General features: G+C 45.8%; 1 protein-coding gene across 2 annotated transcripts in view; it reads left to right on the top strand.

Moving 5' to 3' along the window:
• The first annotated feature begins 14,489 nt into the window (after window positions 1–14,489).
• Window positions 14,490–27,185, top strand: part of CD44 (CD44 molecule (IN blood group)) — a 55,651-nt gene continuing 42,955 nt past the window's right edge. For both annotated transcript variants that reach the window (XM_066583499.1, XM_066583498.1), the window contains exon 1: window positions 14,490–14,679. In XM_066583499.1, the coding sequence (XP_066439596.1) occupies window positions 14,610–14,679 (70 nt within the window). In that variant the 5' untranslated portion in view covers window positions 14,490–14,609. The remainder of the gene's footprint in view (window positions 14,680–27,185) is intronic.

Genomic DNA, 27,185 nt, shown 5'->3' with positions numbered 1-27,185 from the left:
ATAGCAGATGGGGTTCGTTCTTAGAGGTTTGTACTTTTAAAATGAGTTTCATGAAGCTTCCCATTAAAATATGATAATAATCTAAATCAATTATCAGATCCTATTGTTGCCGGAAAAATGAAGTTTCATTATACACTGCCATGCCAAAAGTAATGGGACGGGAACTGATATCATGTAGGACTCCCTCTAGCCTGGCGAAGTGCAGAATCTCAGGTGTGAATGGACTCTCCACCACATCCCATAATTACTCAGCTGGGCTCGTTAAGCGTGAATGTGCAGGATGCACCATTTGTAGGAACTCTTCATGATGCTCCTCAAGCCAATTCTATACAACGTTAACTTGATGACACTCTGGATTATCTGGAATATCCTATCATTGTGGAGGGACATGAAGACCATGAAGGGCTGCAAATGGTCACCAAGCAGTGAAATGAAATAATGTGCACAGGTCAATGACGTTCAGGTGGATTACTGCACCTAACCCATGGCATGAGAATAATAATAATAAACTTTACTTGTATAGCGCCAACATATTCCGCAGCGCTTACAGACAGGGGGAATACAGAAAGACAAAATACAAACATTACAGAACCACGGTTACATGGTAATCAGCTGATGGAAACAATAGGGGTGAGGGTCCTGCTGCAACGAGCTTACATACTAGGAATAGTGGGGAGATACAGAAGGTAAAGGGCTGGAGATGTGCACAGTATGGCGAGGTGGAGAGTGAGGGGTGATATACACATAGACAATGGTCAGACATTTAGCCGTGTGACGGCAGAAACAGTATGACTGCAGGAGCGGTTTATGATGGCTAGCAGGGATTGCAGTCAGTAGGTCAGGGAGCATGTTATCAGGCGGAGTACAGAGGGGTTTGTTTAGGGAATGCGGTATGCCTCCCTGTAGAGGTGCGTTTTTAGAGCACGCCTGAAGTTCCGCGAGTCCTGGATTGCTCGGGTAGCCTTTGGTAGTGCCTTCCAGAGGACCGGTGCTGCTCTGGAGAAGTCTTGGAGGCGGGAATGAGAAGTTCGAATTAAAGGGGCACTCAGTCTGGTTTCGTTAGCAGAGCAGAGAGCCCGGTCTGGGCGATGGATTGAGATGAGGGAGGCGATATAGGGGGGCGCTGCGCTGTGGAGAGCTTTGTGGATGAAGGTAGCAAGCTTAAATTGAATTCTGTATTTAACGGGCAGCCAGTGTAGTGACCGGCACAGGGCAGAGGCGTCTGAGTAGCGGCTGGACAGGAAGATGAGCCTGGCTGCCGCATTCAGGATGGACTGGAGAGGGTAGAGTCTGGTGCCGGGGAGGCCGATCAGCAGCGAGTTGTAATAATCGAGCCGGGAGTGGATGAGGGCAACAGTAAGCGTTTTTAGCGTGTCCACAGTGAGAAAAGAGCGGATTCTTGCCATGTTCTTGGGGTGCAGCTGACATGTTCGGGCGAGAGATTGGATGTAGGGGGTAAATGATAGATCAGAGTCGAATATGACCCCAAGGCAGCGGGCATGTTGTCTAGGAGTTATGGTGGCGCCACACACTGAGATGGAGATGTCAGGATGAGGTCGGTTAGTGGAGGGTGGAAATACCAGTAGGACAGTTTTAGAGAGGTTTAGTTTTAGGTAGAGAGAGGACATGGTGTTAGAGACAGCGGACAGACAGTCGGCGATGTTTTGGAGGAAAGGTGCAGAGATGTCACGGGAAGAGGTGTATAGCTGGGTGTCGTCAGCGTACAGGTGGTATTGGAGGCCAAATCTCGTGATGGTCTGTCCAATTGGGGCTGTGTAGATGGAGAAAAGAAGGGGGCCCCCACACCAGTATGGAGCCAGCACTAACCTGCACAATGCATTGTTGAGCACTGGAGTCCACGGCTTCATGGGGTCTGCACCACACACGCACCCATCAGTCTGCAAATACTGGTACTGGGACTCAACTGACCACGCCGCATGTTACCAGTCCTCTAGCATCCAGATACAACCAAACGAGCCCAGGTGGGGCGCTGTGCCCGGTGTTGTGGTGATAACATGCCTCCAGTGAGTCTTCTGCTTCCATATTCCATGGAAGCTATAGAACACTGTGCTGACCTGCGGGATATACGTGTGGGGTCTCCTGTACTGAGTGTGATATCAGCTGGAGTTGCTTCTCTATATGCCCAGACAATTCTAGCCAGATGCTGTCAGTCATGATCATTAAGCCCCGTGGGCGACCATTGCGCTGTCCACTGTGGGTGGTAATGCTTTTTATGACGTATTCCTGATACTGTGGAGGATTTATTCCATCTCCCTTATTTGCATATTACCCAGAGGAGCGTGCGTGGCCATTTGAGTCTCCTCATTTAGTTTATAGTATATAGTTGCTCTCCCTAAGGAGAAAAGAGCGTTTCTGACCCCTGTCCCAGGCCTCTCACTAGCAAAAGCCAGACTCCTACTGTACACTGATGATGGGCAATAACCCGGAAACAGCTGTCTGTACATGGGGTCTGGCTTTGCTTTTGATTCCCAGTCATTGTAACAAGACTTGTATAAAAAGTCCCACTTTGACTCGAAGGAATGCTGCCTTTCAATAGGTGGCACTGTGGAGGATTTATTCCCTCTCCCTTATTTGCCTGATACACATGACACTGCAGATTGAGAAATGATAAATGCTCACACAACTTCAGAAATGGAACGTCCCATCCGTCTGGCGCCCACTATCACCCCTCGTTCCATCTCTGAGCATGAGCCGCTGACCGGTGTTCAACCTCGCAAGATAACCCCTCACAACTCATACAGGTGGGGACGTCCCCAAGTGTCACCTGAGGTAACGCAACCTCATTGGCAATCTACATACCGCTATCCCATCACTATTGCCATGTTAGCGGATGGATGGATGGATAGATAGATAGATAGATAGATAGATAGATAGATAGATAGGAGATAGATAGATATGGGTTAGATAGATAGGAGATAGATAGATAGATAGATAGATAGATAGATAGATAGATAGATAGATAGATAGATATGAGATAGATAGGAGATAGATAGAAAGGAGATAGATAGAGAGATAGATAGATAGATAGATAGATATGAGATAGATAGATAGATGGATAGATGGATAAATATGAGATAGATAGATGTGAGATAGATAGATAGATAGATATGAGATAGATAGATAGATAGGAGATAGATAGATGGATAGATAGATGGATAGATAGATAGATATGAGATAGATAGATGGATAGATAGATGGATAGATAGATAGATATGAGATGGATAGATAGATATGAGATAGATAGATAGATATGAGATAGATAGATAGATAGATATGAGATAGATAGATAGATAGGAGATAGATAGATGGATAGATAGATGGATAGATAGATATGAGATAGATAGATGGATAGATAGATGGATAGATAGATGGATAGATAGATAGATAGATAGATATGAGATAGATAGATAGATAGATAGATATGAGATAGATAGATAGATAGATAGATAGATAGATAGATAGTTAGATGGATAGATAGATAGAATCTGAGATCCATCTGTTCTTCTCTTCTAGGTTTGGAATCTTGGAGCAGTTATTACATAGTCGGCCCCTTTCATGTGGGGTCCGTCACGTTCCTGATGCTTTGTGATGTCTGCTAGTCATTATATTCCCAATTGTCTCCAGGTGGATTCTTATAACAAACCCTCCAAAAACAAAAACTAATAAACCTCCTTGTGCGTCTTCGCTCCTTACCGCCCCGGTTTCCAGGCAGAACGAGGGGCAGACATATGCCCTCACATCACCTTCCACAGCAGCTGGGAATTATCCCCCTTTCCCCGCGCCCCTCCCCCGCTTTCCTTTCTCCGCACTGAAAGAGAACTCTAAACATGGATTATTGTTATAGCTAAAGTTCTCATTAAATAACCCGCCGGCTGACATGGACGCCATAAGCAGATTTCATCTCCGAGGAGGAAGAGTGAAAGAAATGTAATCAACTGCTGAAACAAAAGGCTGCTTATATTCCTGCACCATCCGCCCGCTTTACGGCTGCGGACTTTATAGTACATTCCGGCATCTGGAAATCTCTAGTAGCAAACACAAACAATGAAATAATAATCTTTTGTGCCGCCATATAGTGAATGAGTTCATATAGGGAAGACGGGCGTTACAGCCGTGCCAATAAACGCCCGCAGTAAGTGGCGCCGACATGTTTCTGCGGCTCTTTATAAGGGATGTAAACTTTTGTAACTCCGTTTTTATTGCTTTTATGCATCTAAAATCATAGAGGGAGCAATTTTATAAATAGCCTTCATTAGAAACCTCTTCCCGTTTTGTGTATACAGCTCCCATGTGTTGCTACTGTTACAGGATACCAATAAAGCTTGTGTGGTCTGATTCTGCAGTTGTGTATTACACCCTATGGCATACATGTCAAACATAAGGCCCGAGGGCCAAATCTGGCCCGCCACCTCATTTAATGTGGCTCATCAGCCCTGCAGCAACCTAACAGCCATTCCGCTCACCCAGCCTGCAGCTCTGCTCCGGTGGCAGCGGTGTAGAGTCTGTGACCCCTGACATCTAGCCAACAATAGAGGGGGATCGCTGTTACTACTTGGACTACTATGGGGGTCACTTATTACTACTGGGGCTAATATAGGGGACACTTACTACTGGAGCCCATATAGGGGACACTGTTGGACTCAACATAGGAGGGCACTATTAGTACTGGGGCTATTATGGGAGTCACTATTACTATTGAGGGCACTATGGGGGACCCTATTACTAATGGCGTTACTATGGGCATCACTATTAGTACAGGGGTTATTATGAGGGGTGCACTTACTAATGGGGTCACTGTGAGGGCCATTATCCAGTCTGATCACTGAGAACGTCTCCAATCCTGAGAATGGGAGACCTGTGTCTCCTCTTCCCATTACTACCAGGTCGCTTCTACTACCCACAGTGACATCACATTGAATGGAGCAATGGCCACCTATGTAAGGCCACCGCTCCATTCATTTCAGTGGGACTGACAAAAATAGCCAAATGCTTGTACTTGGCTATGCCCGGCAGCCTCTCTGAAAATGAATAAAGCAGCCCCGTGCATATGTAAGGCTCTTTTACATACAACGATTATCGCTCAAATTTTAATCAAACTACCGAAATAATCATTGCATGTAAACACGGCCATCACGGCACTTTTTGGCTGAACGATGATTTTAAGGTTAGCTTAAAATCCATCCTTCAGCCACAGAGAGATAACATGGACCGCATGCTGTGTTCTCAGCGGGTGTTGGGAGATTACATTGTATTCTGCTGACAGCCTGTGGGAGAACAATGTAGCTGTGTGCAGAGCCCAGCCCACATGCTGTGCTCTGCAAACAGCTCCCGAAGGCCCTTTTATATGCAAATAAAGATCGTAAAGTGTTAATGGACATTAGTGTCCATTAACACTTTAGCAAAATGATCGCTTAAACTTTCAATCTTTTAATTGTTTGAAAGATTGTCTTGGTGTGTAAATGGGACTTTTGGGATTTATCTCTAAGGAGTTATTGCTGCCTCTGCAAGGACTGAAAGTGTGGCAAGGCCTAGGGTGTACTGGGCGTCACAATGGAGTACCGAGATGTCTGCTCCGAACAGAACTGAGCATGATCGCTTGGAACTTTCTGGCAATCTGATATCCATACTATAAATGAAAATTCTTATACACCAATGACAGAGTGTAGAGACTGTGTTAGTGAGTGCAGGTGCTGCTAGGAACTGTTTCTGGAGAGGCGCAGCAGCCTGCAGAGAAGCTCCTGCTATCAGAGAGCAAAACACGGAGCCTGAGCCCCTGGATGTAAGAAGGGCTATTCCATTTGCTGCTGCTGTATGGTCTGAGAGAACACGGTGATCCAGGGAGAAGAGCCATCTACACAACAAACCATGACCAAAGACGGCACTGAGAAGTTTGTTGTCAATGAGTTGTAAGTGAGGCCAGCCTGAGTTGTAAGTGAGGCCGGTCTCAGTAAAGCGTACACACCGCTAGGAACTAAATAGTCAGCAGGCCTGCGGCAATCAATGGCAGGAGAACCTTAGTAGCGATCGGACTCTTGTTATTTGAATGACTGTTAGTATTTCCAGGCTCGAATATTCAAGATTGGACTGAGAAAGTGACGTTAAACGGAGCCAAGCCTGAAATCTCAGAGACATGGTTATTGGAGTTTGTTTAGGTTGTTTTCCAAAGTTACCAAAATGTGGAAAGTGAAGTGTTATGTCCTTAAATAGAATGGTGCTTTATGTTGCATTAGTTGGCTTTCTGTTCTACATGTTTCCTTGAACTGTATTGTTACTATTGTAGTGCCTGCATTGTATCATATTGTGCGCAGAGCATTCATCCTTGGATTTCGTTGGCCATCGCTAGAGAGAGGTGATCCTACAGTAACCATTTCCTTGCTTACTTGTTATTATCACAGTATCCACTTTCATTCCTTTCTTTATAAATAACATTGTGTCTTTTTGTAACTCCTTCTCCTTCATTGTATCCTGAATCTCCATTAAGACACCACCCACCCTCCACACATGAGCAGCCATCGCTCCATTCAATCTCATCTTCACTGTGGAAGGCAGTGAGGAGGACTGAGGAAGCTGGACCCCCATTCTCAGGATCGGTGGTGATCACAACGGTGAGACCCCCCACCAATCAGCTATCATATGGGTATGTGAAAAAAGTTAATTCTGGTACAAACCCTGTAAAGTCCCATTTTCTCATGTCTGGTAAACAGAGTTTGTCTATTAACTGTGAACGCTGCAATAATGAATTGATTTGTCTGTTGAATCACTTCACACTTGAAGATATAGTGGGTGCCGAGTACAAAGAGCGGTCTATGTGTCGGTGTCCTCCAACAAACCCTCACAACACTGCCATTATTGTGAAGACCTTGGACCATCAGGGGCTCACAGACATTGGAAGCTTTGAATTTCTTCACAGTGTTAGTTTCGTCAAGTCACACAGAATAAACAAGTCGTCACCCTAAATTGGTTGTCCAATAAATACTGGGAGGAGGCAAAACATCTTTATAGAGGAGGGGGGCTGGAACCCAAGGTTTGTTGTGACCATATGTAGCGGTATTATTTTGACAATGTACAGCACTGTTATTATATTATAGATGAAGCTGTTGTTGTATGCTGGTATTATTTGGTGGAGTACCGCTTTAAATTTAGAATCGGCAATAAGGCTCCCAGGATGTGTCCAAATTAGTTAGCAATGATCATCAGAGAAAGGACAACAGACACCAACTGTGGGAAGTCATCATAGTCTTCTTTCTGAGGAGCTAGCTCAGGGTTAACTTTATTAATAGTGCAAAGTAGGACAAAGAAATGTGCATTGGTCCAATCACAGGAGACAACACCCTAAGTTACACCTTAATGCAGTACAAAAGTAGCAAATCATTAGGAAAGTTTGGTACTAACGAATGAATACATAATGTGATGTCTGCATACATTAACAAGAGTAAAGAATGTTGATACAATGACTAAATATGTTAAATATGGTCTCCAGGAAATGCTCAAGACGCCAGTATCAAGTACACACAGCTTTTATGAGTTTCGGACTAATCTGTATTAAGCCCTCAATCAGAGGCATAACATGAGCTGGGGCCCCCCCTCTATCTGTATCTGTACCCGTACCCATACCTAAACCATAATGCACAGAGTCATAACATGAAGCTCCTGGGCCCCAATGCAAAACCTGTAACAGCGGCCCGAACTATAATGCTTTATTCATAGTACTGGGCTCCCTATATGGAGAAGAGAGGCCTTATGGGCCCCCTAAGGCTCCTGGGCCCGGGTGCAACCGCATCCCCTGCATCCCCTATAGTTACGCCCCTGCCCTCAATAGCAAGTGTAGGTTAATCTGAGGTTTCTCAGTTCCTGGCTGTTAGAGCAGGAGCCTGGCTGTCAGTAGTTGGCCAAACCACTGCCTTAAAAAGATGTACGTGCAGGTTTGAAAGTGTATTGGCCATCCCTAAGGGGTTAAGACCCAACCCATCAGACTGCAGTTGACCTCATGGCACCAGATGCGTCAGGCCCTATATACAGGAGGTTCCATCAGTCTGATATATTCAGGGAGGAGGTACTATGAAGAAATTGTTTTGTAATAACTACTGTATAAAAAGATCCTAAATATGTTCGTACAAAAATGGGTTCAGCGTGAATCAGAGTGACTGGTAATAATAGCACAGAGCATTATGTAATTGGTCAAAGTAGGTCATGTGTCAGCGTCCGGTCAGCAGGTTTAGCGATAGTGATCACAACTAGTGATGAGCGAGCATTGCCCTTAGCGAGTACCTGCCCGCTTGAGAGAAAAGGTTCGGGTGCCAGCGGCGAGAAGGAAGCTGCGGGGGAGAGCGGGGAGGAACGGAGGGGAGATCTCTCTTTCCCCCTGCTCCCCCCTGCTGACTGCCGCAACTCACCGCTCCCCCGCCGGCACCTGAACCTTTTCTCTCGAGCGGGCAGGTACTCGCTAAGGGCAATGCTCGCTCATCTCTAATCACAACGTATTTTCATGCAATCCAAAGGGGCCAAAATCTCCATGAAGAGACCAATGGACCACATGGTGACTGCAGGATCAAAAAGTGTTTAGATGGGGGCAGATATATACGTAATGGCCCCTTTAATAGAGCCCTCAGCCCTCTCATGATTGTCGCTTCCCTGTATGGAAATGATCCCTGTGACGCTACTAGATGGGGATCTCTAATAAAGTGGCAATTTAGTTTAGACTGCAGTGGCTGCCTGTGAAAAAAACTGAATATGTGCTTCTTGCTCTTCCCCACCAAGGTGCTTGCAATACGTCAGCAACGCAGTTAATTACATAAAACTCAATATCCCTTTTTAGGATGAACTTACATTTGCATCTGTATATCTTCATACCAGCGAGAGCTTTATTTTTTCATACGGAGCACCAGATCTCTGCATAGACATAGAGAAAAATAGTAAAGTTCTATATGCCTGCAGCCACCACTAGGGGGAGCTCACTGCATACAGTTTATATAGGAAACTCATTACTAATGCAGTATACAGTAAGCTTCAGAGCTCCCCCTGGTGGTGGCCCTAGGCCATAGAATTTTATCATTTAACGTTACATCTATGCAGGGGATTTGGAGCTCTGTATCAAAAAATGGAGCTTCAACCACCATAATAATATATTAAGAAATGAAACTGAATAGAATATTAGACTGAAAATTGACTGTCTCTATTTCTTGCCATATGCAACATCTCTGCTTGCTATCAGTAAATGGACACATTCATGGTTACACCCAGAGGGCAGATCACCTTTTCTGATCACATTCAAATGACTCTGATGCACGGCTCTGATACACTGTAACGAACCCTGCACCTGTAATCTAATTACGTTTTCAGCTTCTGGGTGTAAACAAGGATGTTTTGATTTACTGACAGCAAGCAGAGGTCTTGAAAATAGTGAAAAATTGAAACTTCTCTCAGTATTCAGTGACTTACTGTGGAATAAGTCGAGATTCTGTGTCTGTATTACTTGTATTATCGGCTTTGATCACAGATACAGCAGCATGCAGCTGGTAACTCGCACCAGGCGGAAGACGACTGCTGATGCTTTTTAGCTGATAACAGATGACAGGCGCAGGATGGAGGCTATGAACTGCTTTATGTGGTCTGGTACTTCCTGATCATACAATATATCATGGTACATGAACCAATATATAAAAACCATTATAACTCCTCCCCCCTACGTTGGCGCAGCTCTTCATAATTTTTGTAGATTGGTTATAAATGATACAGATTAGGCCCTCAGCTACATATTTGGCTGTTCTTTGGTATTGAATGCATCCTTATCTCTTCCTGCTATATCCAAGGATTCCTATGCTGCTGGAAGTTCAGTTCAGCAGAAACAACAGCGAGCTGGGTGTTGTATCAGGAACACAGGCTCTTACACACAATGCGTCTTACAACTTTTTTCCCATCACAGATCAGCAGGATATACTGACAACGTATCTCCCAACCAGACCTGAAAGTAGAAATCCTGAGCTGAAGAAGGGGACTAGGTGTGCTAGACCAGATGAGGTGGAGACGGAAGTAAAGTAGCAATGTTTAATTGAAGCAACGCATTTTGGCGCCTTCATCTGGCTTGTCTTAAACCAAAGCAATGAAACGCGTTGCTTCAATTAAACATTAATACTTTACTCCAGTCTACACCTGCATTGGGACCAGCGCACCTAGTCCCCTTCTTCATCTGAGGATTTCCCCTGTGCTATGGATGATCCTCTGCTCGCTCCCTCAGGAAGGCTGCTGTGGACACCCACTAAGGCTCATAGCAGAACACCACCGGGTACCAATACTCTGATGACCTGTTGATCTGCTATTCTGTACCGCACAATGAAGCACCGTTTTTTTTTTACTTTCCAGACCCTAAAGCAGGCAAACTTGTGTAAATATGTCCAAAATTGGCGCTCACAGGGTGGGGCTTACAAATGTCCCGTGACTGATATGCTATCAGCACCTCCCAATTATTACCCGCCATTGCTAATACTACTTCCCTGCAGCAATGGGTGCATTAAAGTCCCATCAGACACCAGAAGGCAACTACAACCCCTGAACCCCCAACCACCACTGATACATATACCCCCATACACCCAGCTGTAGTAAACTGCATATGCCATGTGATGCCCATGTGACTGGCACTGCTGTGCTGGTAAGCCAAATACTAAAAAAACAAAAAAAATGTTTCCCTGTGCCCCTTTTTCCTTTTTTGCTTTTTTAGTATTTGTTTGTTATTGTGCCCATATCGTGGCATATTTTTCCCAAGCGGCTTTCCTGGTCCCACAGAATAAATACGGGCATCAGAGTTCCACCACCTATTGATGAGCTAGTTGAGTGTTCTCCACGTGGCACCTCCACTGGGCACCGGGTAAGGCCACTTTTCTTTCTTCTTCCCTATGTGGCTAGCCTTTAATAAGGCATTGTTCAGTTCATATTGCTGCCCACATCATTGTTTGTATACTGCTGTGCGGGTGGTAGTGATGGGCATGTGCCCCCTTGTGGAGGCAGAGGAAGACATAAATGTTGTTACATGACTATGAATGACCTTAAAGGGCCAAGATGCAGAACTCAGGCCGATCAGCTGATCGATGTGATCTGACTCTCTGGAACGGCAGATAGAATGTGCGGGTTGTCACTACTTAGCTGTAACTCCTGGGTTTCAGCATTTTCAAAATTTCCATTTTGTGCCCGGAAAACCCCTTTAACCAATATCTGGTGATCTTTGTAAATACTACAAGTCTGCACTTGTGGGTGGATATAGTCTGTCTCACTGAAAAATAGTCTCTGTCCACAAGCCAACACGCAAGCACAAAACCTTTGCCTGAAAACTGTATTTCAAGGGTCATCCTCTGGATAGTACATTGGGGGTGTTAAGCGCACTGCTGCTACACACATAACGGAGGTTCGTTTCTGGAAACCTCGTTGGATGAGTTCCTCAGTCTTTCATCCATTGTCACACTTGGATGGGTCCTAAATGCTACTTTCCGCATCTCCGACAATAGTGCGTGCTACCTGGACAAGCCATCTCAGTCCGCTCACAGTGCACCACCGATCACGCTCAGACTACTGATGCTAAGTCATTTTCCGTCGGCTCTCAGCTGCAGGTCAGCTCTGCTGCAGCTCTCACTGGCTGAGTCTCTCCCTTTTCTGCACTCTTTGACACTGCTGAGTCACATGAGAGCCAAGGAATAGGACCTTTCTTTTATACCCAGCCCTTCAGCCAATCAGCATTCAGCTCTGGTCCTGTCAGTCACATGAGAGCCAAGGAATAGGACCTTTCTTTTATACCCAGCCCTTCAGCCAATCAGCATTCAGCTCTGGTCCTGTCAGTCACATGAGAGCCAAGGAATAGGACCTCTCTTTTATACCCAGCCCTTCAGCCAATCAGCATTTAGCTCTGGTCCTGTCAGTCCATATCAAGAAAAATGTGAGTGAACAAAGTCATATTACCTTTCTCTCTAAAGGTCCTGGAAGGGCCATAAAACAAAGTACAACACAGTAGCATCTTGACACAACCCCTTTAAATTTGTGCCAAATACTGGGGCACGCAGTTCCTGAGACAAGGATGCATGTACCAAAGAGGAAAACCATCCAATACCGTAGGGCCCTTGGAGATAAGGGACTCAGCCATGGTTAGCCCTATCCCTGGGACACTGGGTGATGAAAACCTGCCTAGGACTCTCCTCTTAAGAATTTTTTGAGAATTGGCCTAAGGGTCACAAAAATAGGGAGTTGGGGCAAACAAACACTATTTCCTTCTTAGTTTGGTGGCATAATGTGGGGTCTATTATAATTTTTGCCCCGTGGGGGCTTTCTTCCATCGAGTTTCAAAATGGCACCCACCCTTCTCAATTTGGAGATGGAAAAGTTTAGGGATGGATTAGTTTTCCATAATGCTGCCCTCCGCAGGCAGGAAAAGGTGCTGCATGAGGCGATGTTCCCACCTCATGGATGTTGTGTAGTAGATCTTACTTTTATGTTACTTGCATGTATTTTTTTTCCAGTTGATGTTTTCTCTCCGGGCCGTAGTGGGTGGTCTTAGGAACCAGGATGGGAAGTTGGCTGGCACCATTATGTGTGGCACAGTGGCGATGTTGATAGAGACACGGCCAGATGGAAGGGAAAGTGCCCCCATTTACCCGTGCAGAAGGTGGCTGACAAGTGGCCTGCTAGTGAGCCCTACAGAAGGACGAGAACAGAAAGGCTCTTTTATTTAGGAGTTTGGAGAATCATCCGGCCTAAGCCTCGCCGGCTCCTTAGGACTGCTCGCTACCTGCCGACTCTCCTGATACCTGCCTTTCATGTCGGCTATGGTGTGTTAATAAAGGTTATTTGGCATCAAGTGGAGTCACGGCAGCAGTCTGTGGGACCTCAGGGGGTGGCGCTAGGGTCATATTAATAATAATTATCAGCTGTGAGCCGGATAGGCAGCCACCCCACATGCACTGCACTCTGTCTGTCTGCAGCTCAGGTCAGCCGGCCACTGCGCTGTCATCAGTCTGTAACCCCTGAACTCTTCCCCCAGCGTCTGCATTCCTGCATGCAGACACCGGCCTGTACACAGTGCAGATGCTGGGAGGGGGGCAAAGGTCAACTGTCACCTACTGAATACAGCACAGAGATTGCCCAAACTGAGCTGCAGACAGAGTGAGTGCAGTGCTTGTGGGGTTGTTGCCCCTATTAATACTGGGGCCACGATGGGGGACCTTATCAATACTGGGGCCACTATGGGGGACACTAATAATAATGGGCAACTTTGGGGGACACTATTAACATAGTAACATAGTAACATAGTATGTAAGGCCGAATGAAGACATTGTCCATCTAGTCCAGCCTGTCTATCCTACTGTGTTGATCCAGAGGAAGGCAAAAAACCCCAAGGCCAGAAGTCAATTAGCCCTTTTGGGGAAAAAAATTCCTTCCCGACTCCCTAATGGCAATCAGACTGTTCCCTGGATCAACCCCTAATAGTTCCTACCTGCCTATATACCAGGATTGACACTTAACCTAATATTTATATCCTGTAATATCCTTCTTCTCCAGAAAGACATCAAGTCCCCTTTTAAACTCCTCTATGGATTTTGCCATCACCACTTCCTCCGGTAGAGAGTTCCACAGTCTAACTGCTCTTACAGTAAAGAACCCCTTTCTGTGGGCCAATACTTGGACCATGTTTGGGGACACTATTATACTGGGGCACGTTTTGGGGGACGCTATTAATACTGGGCGACTATGGGGGACACTATTATACTGGGCTACCTTGAGGGATATTATTAATGCTGGCACCACTGTGAGGATCAAAATGAATACTGGGACCACTGATGGAATCACTATGACTACTGGGGCCACTATTACTATTGGGGCCACTAAATAGGATACTAATGAGGTCACTATTAGTCTGTCATTTCAGACACGTCTCAATGCTTCGAATATGTGTTGGGTATCTTGTATATTGGTACCAGTGAAGCTGGCACCGCTTCCGCCTCTGGGGTAAGTGAACTGCGTCAAATCCCACCCGGGCCTACTCCTGATCCGAGCTGGGCCACCACTGCCAACAACCCTGCTACAGTTGCACACTTGGGCACCCACGGCCCGTACCCATCACTTCCCCCTACCAGGAGGCTGCGGAAGCAAAACTGTCCAAAGAAACTTTACAAAAACCGCCTGGTAATGCTGAGGACCCGACCGCAGATGGTTCTGCTTTCTTCTGGGCACTTATTGAAGAATGCCTGCTATTAACCCTTTAAAGGCTTGGGGCCCCACAGACACTTGCTTCCTGTCTCAGATTACTTCTAGGAACTCCTATAAGACCCCACTGAGGGGCACCCCTTCCCCAGAAGCCTTGTGCTGAGCGCCTGGGACGGTAAATCTTTGGTTTCGCCGGCTGCTTAGACATCTGGGTCTACTTTTTTTGCCTTCTTCTCCTGTATGGGTGTGACTTTGATCTCCTCCCAGTTATGACACAACTTGAGTTCATTTGAATCAGAATAATAAGCCCTTCCAAGTTACGAGCTCCTTCACTGCACGGTGGCTGAATTTAGTGCTTCTTGTGGGATCTCGGATTAGTTTTTTCGGAGTCCAAAAAAAAAAAAAAAATGTGCAAGCTGCTATGGATTGTCTGTCTCGGATTATTCTGCTGGATCACCATATCCCAAGCGGAGATCGGTAAGAGGCGACTCATTACTTTGCAACACGTTGCACTGCAGTAAAAGTTACACAGATGTAGCAGCGCTGCATTTGTTCGGTGCAGTTGAGCTGAGTTTGTTTCGTAGAGGTAAATGACTTAAATCTTGTTTTTTTTTTTAGGATGTAGCAGAGCTAAGTTTGTTAAAAAATACCCTGTAAGATATAGAAGAGTCGGTCTGTTAGACCCGGCTTTATTAGATGTAGTATAGCTTAGTGGATTTGATCTGTTCGAGCTGAGTATGTTAGATCTGCAGAGCTGCAGGTAGATGTAGTAGAGCCGACCTGGCTTTGTTAGGTGTAGCAGAGTTAAGTTTGTTAGACACAATGAGATCAGACCTTGTTAGATGTAGCAGAGGTGAGTTTATTGCAACTCAGCAAACTCAATGGTTAGGGTGTTCATAAGTAGCAGAGCTGAGTTTCTTAGATATTTTAGACCTGGTTTCTAAATGTAGCAGAGCTGAATTTGTAAGCAACATCTAAATCGCTTCTGTTCATATCTGCATTGGAGAATCCATATGGGGTCGCCAATGCCGTACAAAATAGCCAACATGCTGCACTATTTCGGCCAGGCCATGATGGAAGCCGGACGGACCCCATTATAATCAGTGAGGTCCTTCCTTATAATCACCAGGTTCCATCCGGTGCCGTTGGGCTCCATTGTAGAACGGATCCGGCTTTCCATTCTTGTGTTCCCATGGCGGAACAGAACAGCGGAAATGAATACAATGATGCGAACCGAGCCGAAGGCTGCGTTCACACGGGGCGGATTTCTGCGCCATTTACAGTAACAGCCGTGTGGATGAGATCATGGACAAGCGGTTGTGGAGGATCTTAGATCCATAGCCGTGCGGATTCTACTTTTCGAATGAGGGGGTGAAATCCGCACGAAAAGCGATGTCATAATTTGTGCTGCTGGGGGAAATCCTTAGCAAAATTTGCCCTGTGCGGGCGTAGGCTTAGATGTAGCAGAGCCCAGTTTGTTATATCTGAGAAAGCTGGGTTGGTTCGATTTAGTATACTGTAGTTGGATTTGTTAGGTGCAGTGGAGCTGGGTTAGTCGGTGCTTGTTAGAAGTAGCAGAGCTGTGCTTGTCATTTGGTTCAATTCATCCCAACAAGTTTTTACATAGGACTGCAGGTAAACCAACCCGGTCATTATTATATGGCCATTAATGATGCAAGAGTTGTATGACAAACTCAGCTCTGCTGCATCTGTAGGTAAGATGCTTTTACAAGTAGTGTTTAGCATGACCCAAGGAGAATGGCTCTTTTGTGAGCGGCTTGTATGTAAAATGCATCTTGGTTTAGGATTTCCCTGGCAGAATAAATATGTCATCGCCGGGACAAAAGTGTCTTTATGTTCTTATCGGGGGCCGCAGTGATGGACGCCGAACGTACATGTCAGGCAGAGTTAATTTTGTCCGACGTCCAGATCGGAGATGAGCACAAAGCGCCGTTTAATACCATTGCCTTTTTGGGATTTTCTTGGCTGGATGCTGCGGAACCTCTTGTGGAATCTTGATTTGCTGCAGACATATTTCAAGGAAACTTGGGATAGAACTACAAGTTCCAGCAGGCCAACATACCCTCTAAGATAATGAGCTGCAAGCTGTGGTTATCCGTCTGCTGCAACTGCAACTCCTAGCATCACCCTGACAGTCGCAGCATGCTGGGAGTTGTAGTTGTGCAGAAGTTGTAGAACTGCAGGCCATGCTGGGAGTTGTAGTTGTAGAGCAGTAGGCCAACATAGCATGCTGGGTATAGTAGTTGTACAATAGCTGGACAGCAGCAGCCCATCACAACATGCTGGGAGTTGTAGTTCTGCCATAGCTGGAGAGCAAGTGGGCATCATGGCATGCTGGGAGTTGTAGTCGGACAATAGATGGAGGGTAAAAAACTTCTGTGGCATGCTGGAAGTTGTAGTTTCCCAACATCCAGAGAGCCATGGGTTGGGCAACACTGCTGTAAGATATGCTGGGTCTAGTAGTTCCACTTTATGCCCTACAGTATATATGCCATTGAATGGAATATATAGTCACATAGTATCAGGGCATGCTGGGAGTTGTAGTTAGGCAGCATCCAACAGAGTGCTAGGACAGTATAGGATATACACCCACAGACTATTAGGCATTGTGGGAGTTGTAGTTCAACATCATCCGCTGTCTGATTGTACAGAATGCAGATCCATGCAAAGAGCTTAGAGCGAGAGATCCTGCCCTAAGAGCTGACAATCTAGAGGATCTGTAACATCCGGTAACTTGTGGCCATTGTCTGCGATGGAAAACTATTCTCAGAAGTGGGTGTATCCGCAGCCTGCAGAGCATCGCAGCCACGTGCTCCAACATCTGCACCAGGACGGAGGAGCTGAGTACAGCCATTATATCTGCATAGTACAGATGTAGCAGAGCTGAATGCTACAATGTACAACTGCAGACATCAGGATGAGTGGCAGCGGCTCTCCTACATCTGACAAACTCAGCTCTGCTACATCTTTGTATTTAAGGTGCTCATAGGTCTCTGATGCCACATACTATATAAAATGTCCATAGGTCCTCGATGCCACATATTATGCTGGGTACTCATAGAGCCCTAATGCCACAAACTATATGGGGTGCCCATAGGTCTCGATACCATATACTACAAATGGAGTGCCCATAGGTCCCGATGCCACATACAACATATGGGGTGCTTAATGTCATATATTATATAAAGGTCCCTGCTGGCACATATTATATATATGCTATGCTCATAGGTCTCTGATGCCACATACTATGTATATGTGGAGTGCGCATGGTTCCCCAATGTCACATACTATATATGATGTGCCACATATTATACATATAGGGTACCCATAAGTCCCTGATGCCACATAATATATATTGGATGCTCATAGGGCCCTAATACTACAAACTATCAGAGTGCCCGTAGGTCTCTGATGCCACACATTATATGTGGGCTGCCATTGGTCTCGACACCACAATATATATAGACTGCCCATAAGTTACCAATGCCACATACTATATGTGAGGTGCCTCTAGAGCCTCGATCCCACATGCTATATATTTGGTGTACTCATACGTCCCCAATTCCGCATCCTATATAAGGGGTCCCCAGGGGAATGCAATGACGTACTATGTATATATATATATCCTCTCATATAATGTTGCACAATATTGGACAATATCACAATGTGCTGTTTGATATTTTTACATAGGACTGCAGGTAAGCCTGCTACATTGTCGTAAAGGGGGATCCTCTGCAAGAGCACATTATGGCGTGCTGTACGTCTCGAAGATCCCATAACGTACTAATCTGCTCCTTGTTCTCTCACCTGGTTGGAGAAGTGTAATACAGCGCCATTCACATGAAGCACCTGCGCCGTGCCAGGTTGGGAGTGGCACACTGCAAAACCTGGAGGTGCTGAGCCCTTTACCAGCACCACCGCCCCTTCTTTCCAGGGATTGTCCCATAATATAATCTTATGGAAAAACCCCTTTAACAAAGTGCAAACACTACAGCCCAGAAGAGCGCAATGACCAATTCATCTCTGCTACATTCGTGCACCTGATGGTAAATGTGTTGGCACTTGCCAATGTCCTACAGGTGGGGCAGGAGGGCATTTTAGAAATAATGTGCTGCATATGCAACATGTTTCCTATAGCCCTTCACAGGAACCAGCAGGACCGTAGCTATAGGGGGCGCTGCAGTAATACCGGGGACCCCTCTGCCTTATAAGAAGACACCCGTATTACAAATGACACATGGCAGGTGGCAGCAATGTTACAGATCTTCATTGGTGCCCACGATCCTATAGCAGCCCTGCTGATTCTTGTAATCCTCCTATTCACCACGTTCCCACATCCAGATTCTTACTGGCGCCTCGTTTGACTGACTGCCAAGCAGATATCTAATGTGCATTTACTGACAGGTGGTAAAGCTTTGGAGTAGAGTTGTGGGTACTTGAACCAGCACTGGTCCAGGCTACCCCCATATAGCTGGAGCAAGGGTGACCCTACCATAAGGTGACCTGAGCCTGCTGCCTTAGGCGGCAGTCTGTAGGACCTCAGATGGGCAGCGCTAGGGCTGCCACCAAGCCAGCCTTTATATGTTACTGGCCATTGATATGGTCATAAACAATATTGCCAGTTGTGAGATAACCTAACAAGCATCTCCCTCTGTCTGTAGCTCCGGTAGGGTGGCCACCGCCGCTGCTGTACTCAGTCTGTGACCCTGACCTCTTTCCCTGGCATCTGTGTTCCTGTATGCTATCCTATACGAAATGCAGATGTTGGGGAGAGTTTAGGGGTTACAGACTGACTATAGCAGCAGCGGTCACACAACCGGAGCTACGGATCAAGTGAAATGCTTGTTGAGTTGCTGACTGGCTGGAAGTCCACTATGGGGGTCACTATTACTATTAGGGTCTTTATGAGGATTATTATTACTACTGGGGCCATTAAGGGGGTCACTATTACTACTGGGAACACTAAGAGGGTCACTGTGATTACTGGGGCCATTAAGGGGGTCGCTGTGACTACTGGGGCCATTAAGGGGGTCACTATGACTACTTGGGTCATTAAGGACGTCACTATGACTACTAGGGCCATTAAGGGGGTCACTATTACTACTTGGGCCATTAAGGGGGTCGCTATGACTACTGGGGCCATTAAGGGGGGTCACTATTACTACTGGGAACACTAAGAGGGTCACTGTGACTACTGGGGCCATTAAGGGGGTCACTATGACTACTAGGGTCATTAAGGGGGTCACTATGACTACTAGGGCCATTAAGGGGGTTACTATGACTACTAGGGCCATTAAGGGGGTCACTATTACTACTTGGGCCATTAAGGGGGTCGCTATGACTACTGGGGCCATTAAGGGGGTCACTATTACTACTGGGAACACTAAGAGGGTCACTGTGACTACTGGGGCCATTAAGGGGGTCACTATTACTACTGGGAACACTAAGAGGGTCACTATGACTACTAGGGTCATTAAGGGCGTCACTATGACTACTAGGGCCACTAAGGGGGTCACTATTACTACTTGGGCCATTAAGGGGGTCACTATGACTACTAGGGCCATAAGGGGGGTCACTATTACTACTGGGAACACTAAGAGGGTCACTGTGACTACTGGGGCCATTAAGGGGGTCGCTATGACTACTAGGGCCATTAAGGGGGTCACTATGACTACTAGGGTCATTAAGGGGGTCACTATGACTACTAGGGCCATTAAGGGGGCCACTATTACTACTTGGGCCATTAAGGGGGTCGCTATGACTACTGGGGCCATTAAGGGGGTCACTATGACTACTAGGGCCATTAAGGGGGTCACTATGACTACTAGGGTCATTAAGGGGGTCACTATGACTACTAGGGCCATTAAGGGGGTCACTATTACTACTTGGGCGATTAAGAGGGTCACTGTTTCTACTTGGGGCATTAAGGGGATTACTATTACTCCGTCACTTCAGACACTTCCCAATAGTTGAAATATGTGTTGGATCTGTTGTGCATTGGTGCCTTTAATATTAGAGTTTTTTAGTGTGAGGCGGAGCGCCATTTCATGCTTCGCCTCAGACAGCATAAAGGCTTGGGGCACCCCTGGCAGCGCATCTACATGGGTGACCACAATCCTATTGTAGCCCGCTGATTGCTGTAATGCTCCATTGTACCACATTCCTGCATCCAGATCTTTACTGATGCCGACTGCCAAGTAGATATTATATGAACATTTACTGGGGGGGGGAATAAAAATTTGGCGTAAAGTTGTGGCTGCCCGGCCAGCGCTGCCCTAGATCGTCCCGTGGAGCTGGAGACCCGAGAACATGCCCATTCTTGGCAATTCTACTGTAAAACCGACCTTGGAGGAATGTAAAGAATGAACGTCTTATTCACGGGCTTGTAATGACACCAAGATCAAGTAACAGAGGGGATCGGGGGCAGGGAGGAGGACATCAGGGTCACCCATTTGGGTCCTATCTGTCATCTCTTCCACATCTCTGCTTCCTGGTGACATTAATGAAATATCGCCCGGTCTATGATTCACTGCTGTAGAATTAAGGAGGGGTGCCGCCTCAGCCGAGGAATCACGTAGAGCCCAAGTCCAGTCTTGTAGTAAAACATTCTGCAACTTCCTTCTAGATTTTTATTTTCAGTTTCTTAATATTTTTAAGATCTCTGCTTGCTGTCAGAAAATGGGAACATTCCTGTTTAAATTCACATATACTGAGGTAAGGCTGCTTTCACACCGGTGTTAGGGTCAGTTCGGGGTTTCCAGCTCTGCTCTGTTTTTGGAGGAGAGAAACAAAACAGAAAAAAATGGATCCGTTCCCCCCCCCCCCTTGATTGTAATGGGGTTGAAAAAAACGGACAGGCTTCAGAGTGATTCTATTCCGTCAGGTTTCTGTGTTTTGTACGGGAAAATAGCGCAGTCTGCATGTTTTATTTCAGTTTCTCTCCTCTAAAAATGGAGCAGAGAGATGGAAACCCTAAACTGACCCTAATGCAGGGGTGGAAGCAGCAGAACGACCCTTTCACACAGCGTATATGCGAACTCAAAATTTGCGCGCACAACATGCAAAGATAAGATGTCAATGATTTCAATAGGTTCGTTCATATGCGCCTATTTTTCCTGCGCATTTTGGTCACATAAACCCCCCCTCCCCCCCCCCCCCCCCGCAGCTTGCTCTATTTTTCTGCGCACTTGCATACCCAAAGTCCACATAGCCGTCAATGGGGATGCAAAAAATGCGCGCAAAATATGCTAGGAGATGCGTAAAACACTGCGTAATTTTCAGGAAAAAGAACACATCTGGAACTAATTAAACTAATTAGCCATTTCAATGGATGCGTCTTTGTTTGCCGTACAAATGAACATGCCTTGGGGACGCAAAATGCGCAGATGAGTGTCCAAAAGAGCATCATTCATTCTGCGAATACACAGCGCTCAGGCCTGCGCAGAGATGCATACGCTCGTGCCAAGGGGGCCTCTCACAGTGGAGAGTTTGCAACAATTGTATCCAGCCCATGGACTGCATCAGCAGCAGTTTAGTTTGTTACAATGATGGTTTGATACAATGATGGTTTGTTACAATGTATCAGTCTGGCGCTGTGCTGTTAGTTCACAGAGGATTGTTTAGTCTAGATGCATTGCAGCGAACTCTCAGCTGTGAGATGAATGTGGTCAGAAGGGGCATTAAAGGGGTTTGCTGACCTTTAGGGTCCTTTTACACGAGACGACTGGCGGTCACTTAAGTGCCTAACAGTCGTGCCAATGATTATCACATAGTCACTCATTGAATGACCGCTGATGCCAGTGATTGGCTGCAGTGGTCATGTGAGCATTGATCATGACGTCATTGCTTCCTATATCAGCGGGTATCGAAGCGAAGAGAACTAGGTTGGCGGCACCGGACAGGAGGCACAGTCGTTGGGTAAATAATAGTTATTTTAGTTTTTTACGCCATTATGTATCCTGGGGCAAGTTTTTTTTCAAAGGTTGGAAAATCCCTTTAGCCTCTAGAAAAATATTTATATTCACTGACAGCAAGAGGGGAGCTTAAAAGGTTGTCCAGTTGCAAACTATTGATAGTCTATCTACAGGATAAGTAATCAATAATAGATTGGCAGGGGTCTGCCACCTGGGATCTCCGCCAATATGATCTTTGCCAAGCCGGTGTACTTGTGCACTGAGCTGATTTTGCAATAAGCAGACAGCTCTGTTCCCACTGCAGTGGCCAAGCTTGGTATTGCAGGCCATTCTCTTCAATGGGAACTTTGTCTGTAATACCAAGCCTGGCCAATGCAGTATGAACGGAGCTCTTTCCTTAGTGGATGAGTACGCTGACCTCACGAAAAGCTAATCAGTGGTAGTTCCAGGAAGCAGGCCTTACCTGATCTACTTAGAATAGGCCATCAATAGTTTACAACTGGACAGGCCCAGTTGTAATAGTCAATTACAACCTGAACGGCACCCATTGACTATAATGGGGTCTGTCCAGCTACCAGCATTCCAACAGGCGGTTTACCTGACAAAGTAGTTCTACAAGCTGCGCTATTTTGGGGGGATGAGGGGGTTGCCGGATCTCTGCCGGAGGTTCCGACACAGATGTGAATGCGCCCTTAGACATATATGGTTGTTTTTGCTCCCAGAAGCAGCGCCACTCTAGTAGCGGTATCTGGTACTGCAGCTCAGCTAGATACCAATTAATAGAGCTGAGCTGTAATACCACATGTAGACATGGACAGGAGTGGCGCCGCATCTGGAAAGAAGTAGCCAGACTAGATGATATACATCTGCGTATACCTTCATAACTCTGCAATGGATATATACAGTCTGTATGGCTGTACTCTGGCCCTATAGGCTATGATGTAGCGGTTGGGCTGCTGGGGGGCCGGGGTTTGGAGCTGCCTGGTTGGAACAGACTTCTATTGTGATGCCTAGAGGTAAATTTCAGGAATCAATTACTCGGCCCTCACCCCCTAGGCAGCTCCTTCGGAGATGAAGCACATGGCCGAGACAGCGCAGAACTTGGCAGCGTGGTTAGTGAGGTCTGTAAAGACATAAAAGGAGGCTGGAAGGAGAGGGGACAGACCGTAATGGATGGGCTGTGAGGCAATAGTGATGTATCGGAAGAATGAAGAATGGAACTGATGTAGCAGAGCTGAATTTGTTATTTAAGGGCGCTTTCACACTGCAGGATATTCGGCTGTGAAAATCCTCTTCAACAATTTTGACGTGGAATTGCCCGGATCTTTAAGCCATTTTCAAATCCACGTCAACATTTGCGCAATAGTTGGAGCTTTTGGGTGGATTTTTCCACATGGTGCAATATTCCACAGCGTATTGCAGAATATTTCAGTGTGTGTGAAAACCACTATTCCTTAGGTTCACTCAATTTAGCTACCTGCAGCTGTCAGGTCATGCTGAAAGTTGTAGTTCCACATCAGTTGGAGATTACTGTTGTAGGCATAGCCCATGCAACTGAGAAGAGCGGCCCATCTCACCCTCCTCTGCTACCTGCTGTGTGAAATGCTCAGTGTGCCCCATTTCCCAAAACAGAGCAATGGAGAATAGACAGCAGAGGTTGTTACCACCCCTTCTCGCTTACAAGGGAGCATAATAACATGATTTTGGCTGGGAGAAGTTGTCATGGTGGTCTGGATTAGATGGAGAAGACAGGAAAAGTCAATTACGCTAATGAGAGAGAATGCCACATGTGATCACTTGATACAGCTGTACTGTACAGCTGTTTTGTAGCTGTGAAGGATGATATTATTTGGGTGTTATTCAGGGGCATAGCTAGAATAAGCTGGGCCCCATTGCAAAATTTTGAATAGGCCCCACCTTGAGCAGGAAATTGACCCTATAGTGGTAGATATCAGCTTGGATCTCTGCAGACCATATGACTATAGTACCGTTATATCCAGTGATCACAGGTGACATTTTCTCTGCCTGCAGTCTTTCACTTTTCTGTCTTCTGCATCTAGCCCAGACCACCATGATGGCTTCTCACGACCCCAACTTATCTCTACAGAATTTGACGTTTAGACATCTTTCTCTCCTTGCTTTTCCACGCCTCTACACATTCTCTCATCCATAGTAACTCGGGTAGTAGCAATAATAATATCCCTGTTTTATAACCCTCTCTAGGCCCTCACACAGTAGGTGCTGCTTTTAGTGACCTATACTCTGTAAAAGTGGCTCCTTGTCCCCATGGTCAGTAATAAGCCCCTACTCAGTATTTGCAGCCCATTTATGCCCATGTTCTATATTTATACCCCCTTTGCTACTGCTCAGTATTTATGCCCCACCCCCTTGCCACTCTGCTCTGTACTTATGACATAATGGCAAATTCTACCTGAATGAAAACAGTATATTCACCTCTGACCCCCTGAGCTCTCCCAGCGCTCTGTTCTCCACTTAACTCTTAGGTCTGTATGAAAGCATTATTTGGCCACTATACGGTACAGATATTTGGACACTGTATGGTGGTATTATTTAGGTACAGTATGGTACTTTTTCTGTTATTTGGACACTGTTTGTCTGCACTATTTGGAAACAGTTTAGCAGTATTATTTGGAATGTGTACAATGGAGCTGTATCTGCATATATAGTGGTAATGTTTGTGCACGGTATGGCAGTATTATGTGTATGGTTATGTCATTTGGAATCTGGTGGTGGTATTATATATTCCATAGTGATAACATTTGTGCACTGTGTATCGGTATGATTGGTACGGCACTATACACATAAATATTATTTATTACCCCATTTGCAGTCATTTCACTTTTTACAACAACATCCGTTCTCTCTGCAGTCGTTTTTACGATTCAAACCGATTGCTCGCCCATAATTTACGCCTTTTAATTACCATTTTGGTAAATGTGGCGTGTTCCTGGGGTTCACCGCAGTCAGAGACGACAGCGGTGGTTCAAGTCAAGTGCAGATGGAGGTTGAGTAGTACCGCCATATCTGCGATGACTAATGAGTCTTTCATAACTAACAGAAGTAAATAGAGCAGTCATCTGTACATTATTCATACCGTCCAAAATAGGCTCTCGAAACTCATCGAGGGAGTTACTGCATGTTCACAAAGTAATTATGCAGCCGGCAAGCTGGCGATAAAGGAGCGGAGACGGTAAATGATGTTATGTAATATGTGACCTACGTAATAATAATCATTGCTGCTGTCAATTATGTGGGAAGTATGCAGATGATGACTGATGCGGATATTTTAAAGGGCCATCCGTTTATAGTAATCCCAAATACCCTGTTAGGGTTTATAGATGTAGGGGGAACTATTAGAGTGCATGTCTATATCCTGGATGGACACTAGATGCCGGGCTGTAACACAGCTGACGGGCGCCTGCCCACCAGCGATATTCTTTCCTGCGATGCGAGAGCGATGATTATGAAACCAATGATTTTCAATGGTTTCATACTCATTTGCATTTTTTCACTGCAGCCTCGCAGCGCAGAGCAAAAATCTGCGATATCGCTCAGTGTTTTTAATGAGGCCAGCGGCAGCAGCACTAGCCCCATTGAAAACATACGGAGTATATCACCGACTGTGACAGCTATGGCAGAAGTCCAGGATGCTATCCCATTGCTTTCAATGGGGTCGGTGTTGCTGCGACCCCATTGAAAGCAGTGGGTTGCAGGCAACCCCCAGGGCGATGATTTTCAGGGAAGGGCTTGAAATATAAGCCCTTCCCTGAAAATCATCCCTAACTGGTGAAAAAAAAAATGATGTACACGCCCAATCCGCCGCTCAGGCGCGTCCTCCGGCTAGCTCCCCGGCACTGCTATGAAGCTCTGAAAGAACTGTGCTGATTGGCTGAGTGCTCAGCCAATCAGAGACAGTGCTCAGTTATTCATTGATGCCAATTCGCACATTTTACTTTTCCTGGCGCAATTACACTTGCGTTTAGATGGGACGAGCGAAAGTGAACAATAATCATTGGCACAGAGAGTTAAGGCAGCAGTATGCGGTCCTAAGCTCTCACTCATGACCTGAAGGTTGCGAGTTCAAACCCCGCTTGGTTCAGGTAGCCGCCTCAAGGTCGACTCAGCCTTCTATCCTTTTGGGGTCGGTAAAATGAGTACCCAGCTTGCTGGGGGGTAATAAATAAATCATTGGAAAGCTCTGCGGAATAAGTTGGCGCTATACAAATAACAAGATTTAATTTTTTTTATACAGGCATAAAAACCATCGGTGGCTCATTCACTAATCATTCGGTTTGAGCAGCGCTCATTCAGTCCCTCTCATTCGCTTATACAGGGACCAAACAATTCTGAATGATTCTCGCTTGAACGAGCCAACGAGGCATATGTCTGTCTAAACAGGCGGCACGAGAGCGAGCGAACTAGCAGGGACATTACCCACTTGTTCAAAGGAGAATCAGCTCATATAAAAGGACCGTAAGTGTGTCAGTCCGCACTGCAGCCTGCCATTTTATTTAGATTAGGGTGAACTGTGCTATCCGGTATTCAATCTATTGGTCACAAGAGAACAGAAGTCATTTAAATTGCATACTGGGTAATCTTCATTAATATTAATGTGTTATGCACGGATGAGTAGTGCATGCAGCTATGGATATTTACATGCAAGACTAGATTACAGGATAACGTACATTAAATATAAGCTCTTACATAATATTACTGTACCAGTATGTTCTAGTTTGTGGTAGATCTGGGACACCATCTGTGACATACAAATGTCCATACTAAAGCCAAGCCTTCCTTTGGCCGTACATGTAATGATGATGGTTAAAGGGATTGTCTGCTTTACGGATGTAGTAGAGGGGGTCTCCTACTCTAGACCACTCTATAAATCATAGAAAAGAGCCTCTACAAAGAGCATATTCCCTTCCGGAGGACTCAACTCACCTGTGCACTATAGGGATTTCAGTAGTAATACTGCAATACTTCATTTCTCCTGCGGGTGTGCTGTTGGATTTATGAAAGGTGAACAGC

Source organism: Eleutherodactylus coqui, chromosome 11, assembly GCF_035609145.1.
Source record: "Eleutherodactylus coqui strain aEleCoq1 chromosome 11, aEleCoq1.hap1, whole genome shotgun sequence".
Taxonomy (NCBI): Eukaryota; Metazoa; Chordata; class Amphibia; order Anura; family Eleutherodactylidae; genus Eleutherodactylus; species Eleutherodactylus coqui.
This window is presented reverse-complemented; position numbering and strand designations above follow the sequence as displayed.